The 4,639-nt window shown below is 48.6% G+C and overlaps 2 protein-coding genes across 2 annotated transcripts in view; one reads left to right on the top strand and one right to left on the bottom strand.

The window, feature by feature from the left end:
- USP42 (ubiquitin specific peptidase 42) overlaps positions 1-1,380 on the top strand; it is a 31,771-nt gene extending 30,391 nt beyond the window's left edge. The window contains exon 17 of the mRNA XM_024745287.1: positions 381-1,380. The gene's annotated coding sequence lies outside the window, so the exon portion shown is untranslated. The remainder of the gene's footprint in view (positions 1-380) is intronic.
- A 238-nt stretch (positions 1,381-1,618) lies between these two features.
- Positions 1,619-4,639, bottom strand: part of CYTH3 (cytohesin 3) — a 79,834-nt gene continuing 76,813 nt past the window's right edge. Inside the window, exon 12 of the mRNA XM_024745317.1 lies at positions 1,619-4,636. Coding sequence (XP_024601085.1) covers positions 4,541-4,636 — 96 coding nt within the window. The 3' untranslated portion in view covers positions 1,619-4,540. The remainder of the gene's footprint in view (positions 4,637-4,639) is intronic.

The raw sequence follows: 4,639 nt of genomic DNA, 5'->3' as shown, positions 1-4,639 counted from the left end.
GGATGTTTAAGTGAACTGTCTGCAGGAGATTAACTTGCAGTTGATGAACACGCTTTACGGCGTGTCATCAATGGGAAGACCGGGGCCGCATTAAGGAATTAGCCTCTTCCTACCTAGAGCAAGGGAATCGCCGGGTTGCGGCGGCTCCGCGGCTGGACCGCGCCCAGCAGAGGGCGCCCTCCCCGCAGGCCTCCGCGCCACCGCCGGCTCCTTCGCCGCCCGCGGGGAGGCAGGCGGGCTCCCCGCAGAGACCTGGGGGCGCCTGCTAAGGGGAGGGCGTGAATGAAGAAGAGAAGTCCCGCCCGGGGCTCGCGGGGCACTGGGCTCCCACTTCCTGCCTCTGGACCAACTAATAACGCCCGCTGCCTCTTGTCTTTCAGATTCAACGTGTTCAACAGAAGCCATCCCCAACCCACATTAAATTACAAATAGAGAAAATAACTTGAAATCTGCGTGGTGCTTCTTTAGTGTAAATAGTGTATAGATTTTACCATGGAGGACTTTTTTTTTTAGTTTTTACCTTTTCTTAAGTACCCTTATTCCGAATGGGTGAACACTTTCTACAACTGCTGACCATTGTAAAATACTGTGTATATAAATCACATTGAAAATAACGCCCTGGACTAGAACATCTCAAATGCTGCTTAATCACAGACTCAGGTTGATCACTCGTATTCCATGTAATGCTCCTCCAAGTTAGACATCCGGTGCGAGACCAACCGGGAAACCATGGAATTATTAAAAGTACAAACTGACAGTGCGTATATTTAATTTAAAAACTTCTTATTTAAAGATTCACAAGCTCTCAACTAGACTTTTGAGAGCAGTCTGTCTGTCTTCTGTAATGTCTGATACTAGAAACTAATTTGCTTCGTATTTTAGTTGTATTCAAGATTTGAAGATTTTATAGACAAGTTCTGTTTTTGAACTTTGTGGAGCTGTTCCAATCAATTTACCAGTTATGATGAGTATTTACATTATGAATGTATAATCTGAACATTATCTGTAAGGCCTACAGTGTGTTTTTATTACATAACACTTTTTTATACAGTGTCTCTTGTCTTGACTATGATATTGGAGTCTGAGTTGTCAGCTTGGTCCCTTAAAGTTTCTAGTTACAGACAAAAATCATACTGTGATTTTATTTTTAATATGGATATGCTATCAAACTGTGATACACTTATAATTCACTGGTCCTGCATCAGGAGTTGGAGTGGGGAAAACTGTATTTAATACAGTTTGTATCTGAATAATCTGTATGGTTTATACAGTTTGTGTTGTTCAGAGACGTCTAAAGTTTGATCTTTGTTTTTTTAAAGATTAAAAAAGCACTTGCCCCACTGTAAATATACAGCATGTAAAATTTATATAGTATATAAATGGCAGCAAATTAAACCTTTCGTGTCATTTTTTACTGCTGTTGTCCCCATTTGCTTACAGACGCTTCTCCTGGACTTCTTTCTCTTTGCATTCACTTTCCTAAAACCTCTAAAGCTCAAGCCACGGGCTCTCAGTCCCAGACTGAGAGGTGCAGACCCCAAATGGGGGAGGGAGAGTCAGGTGTGGGCTGCTGGACCCGACAGTCTCCCTACTTTAAAGAACCCAGTCACAGGCAATCTTGTTTTAACAATGCGTTTTTATTTAAACCAACACAGTATTGCAACTTGACAGCCATACACTCTCCAACTTCACCATCCACTTACTTTACAACAAAATATCAATAATAGATATAGGGTATTTCTTCATGCAAGTTGGAGTATATACACTGAATAACACTCCAGAAGTCATATTATATATGTACATTATTTACATATTAACTCTATTTACTGTAAATAGAAATGTTTCCTAAGAAAAAAATAAAACAAGAAATCACAATGTGTGGTTTCTGGTCTACAACAGACCTAACTTCTCAGCAAAGCACATCTATGTAGATATATGCATTTTAACTTGAAAAATATGCATGGCTTTATATGCAGCATTAAATGCTGCTTCATCTATAAATAGCTCCTATTTGGACTCAACCTGGTACCACATTAAACTGCTCAAAACTGTTCCGTGATCCTGAAGACACTTGCTTGTCTGGGTCCAGGGTGGGCCAATTAAACCCCACATGTTAATGGGGGCTGGTGGGGCCGTGTAAGCCGCCGTCTCCCGCCCAGCGACCCCCTTCCCTGCCTCCTGCCCTCCGTCTCTGGAGGAGAGCTCTTCGGCCAGAGTTGGGACTGACAATTCAAGCACTGAGCGCAGACAGGGGGGTGGGGAGGGGGATGAACGGGGGACCACGCTGAGGTCCAGGCAGCCGGGCCCGCACCCTACAGCCCCGTCAGGTTAACACTGTCACACAAAACCTGGAGTTAACACGATTTCACGTAACACTCCCGAGGGCAAGTGACACAGATTCTGAGCACCATGGCCTTCTGCATCGTTCCGGGCAAACAGGCCTCAGGCGAGGCTCCTTCACAGGTGGCCAGAGGAACAGATTTCTTCCAGGTGTTTCCTTATGCTCACTTCTCCCAGCCCCACCCTGAGGCACACCCGAAAGACAGAAAGCCCTGTATCCCTAGGGTCCTACCTGGGTCAGACAAAGGAGAGACCGGTAATTCCACACAAAATCCTGATGGAGCCCGCGCCCCAAGCAGCCCGGGTACAGGGAGGGCCAGCCCGAGGGGAGGGCACTGCCAGGTCGTCGTCAGCAGTGTTTGGTCTGGTGGTCTGGGCAGCGTCCCTTTTCACGGAAGACTGGGGCCAGAGTTGCATATACGCCAGTCACGCGCTTCAGGAATGCTGACTTGCCTTTCTCAAAACTAGAGGGTCCAATCTGAGGTATCAGTACAGTAGCAAAGCCTAAAAGCTTGGGAATGAACCAAAAAAATCAGTTTGATGCATGTTGGAGAGTCCTGGGTGCAGACCCTTTTGCAGTCTGGTGTGACTTAGCGCTACAAGGTCAGCTGCACCGAGGCCGAAGGCCCATAGCCGTTCAGTCTCAGCATCAAGGCAGCTCCCAGGAACGGTTCCTTCTGCTCTCTACATCTCCACGTAAGTGCGTACAGCCTGCGGTTGTCACTCTCGGACTCTGCTTTTGCACAGGAGAGGGGATGACCTCTCAAGTGTGCAAGCGGAGGGAGTGCTTTTGCGGCTGGGGCAGGGAAAGTGGGTCCTGCAGGGGAGGGACCCTCCACCGGAACGGCCCCTGTGGGCAAGGGGGTCCTACGTAGTACATGCAGGGGTCCTGGCGGCGGAAATAAAGCTCCCAATAAAAAGGCATCTGTCACCAGCCCCAAATGTCCCAGCACCCAGCGCCTCTCGGCCGGCCCACCTGTGCACCCTTGGGCCAGTTCTGCGACGTGCTGGGGCCCAGCTCCAGCCTGCCCTCAGCGCACGACTGAGCACCTCTCTCTCATTCAGCCACCAGCAACCTGACAACCTCCTGTTCGGCGATCTTCAGCAGTCCCACCACCAGTGCACGTTTGGGGTTTTAAACTATTTACAGAAAAGCCTAAGCGCTCCACTTCTTCATCCCCACCCCCCGACCTGCTCTTTTCCCTCCCCATAACGGAAGATCAAATCTCTGAAAACATGGAATAAGGTTATCCCTGTCTCCTTATATGTCCACTCATTACGTTAAGAAATCTGTCAAATTATTCTAAGCATTCGTTTTGCCAACAAGTAGTGAAGACAGTGGTCACAGCTGGTCTGAACCACGTGTTCAGCTGGACCACAGGACACTGCTGTTTGTGGGCGTCAGAAACGGTCAAACATGAGAAGTTTCATGTGGTCCAACATATACACTGTCTATCCTGGGATTCAGAAGTTACAGGACAAATGCCCCAAACCGAAATTTATATTTTAACAATTTGTCTCTTTAGGAAGTATCTGTGGGACCACAAAGTCTGAGCTGAACGGTCCCAGAGGACTGGACTCCGCCCTGCCCCGCCCAGTCCTGGTCGTCAAGGACACGTGCGCCTCCCTCCACCAGGAGCTCCCCTGGGCGCCCCCACGGGCGGGGCGCCCCCCCAGCCCCACGGAGGCTGCATACGTGTACACATGTAATTGTTCTCAGTGCACAGTATATTCTTGTGTCCAGAAGTTAAATTTATAGCTGCCATTCTAAAAATACTACTGTTAGAAAGTATCTTTCATTATAATTTGAGAATATAAAAAGGCATATAAAAGCTATAATCCTATATATCTGAGAAGAAAAACTCAATAAAAAACTGGTAGCTTTTCCTTTCCTGTTATGATACAAAACAGCGGCTTCCAGAACGGCGAACACCGCCACAAAGGAGCACGTGTGACCCCGCGTCTGCCACGCGGATTTTCACGGCTGAACCACCAGGCGCAGCTGCTGGACGAGACTTCGAGAAGGATGCGCTCGGCGCTGGGAGGGCAGCGGGAAGGGACGACGTGAGGCCCCTCGAGACCAGCGGGGGCCGCCGTCCCTGAGGAGCCAGGCCGGGGGTCCAGGGTGTCGCGGGGAGGCCCCCACTCTTTGCTGCGGGGTTTGAGTTTACTTTTACCTGCTGCTCAGGCCAGGAAAGCTCTATTTCTTATTGGCAATCCTCCTTTTCCTCGTGGCCAACATGTCATAGAAAGGATCCCTGCTGATACTCGCTCTGGGGGAAAAATGAGAAAGAAACTC

The sequence above is a fragment of the Neophocaena asiaeorientalis genome, unplaced genomic scaffold (assembly GCF_003031525.2).
Source record: "Neophocaena asiaeorientalis asiaeorientalis breed wild unplaced genomic scaffold, Neophocaena_asiaeorientalis_V1.1 scaffold461, whole genome shotgun sequence".
Lineage (NCBI taxonomy): Eukaryota > Metazoa > Chordata > Mammalia > Artiodactyla > Phocoenidae > Neophocaena > Neophocaena asiaeorientalis.
This window is presented reverse-complemented; position numbering and strand designations above follow the sequence as displayed.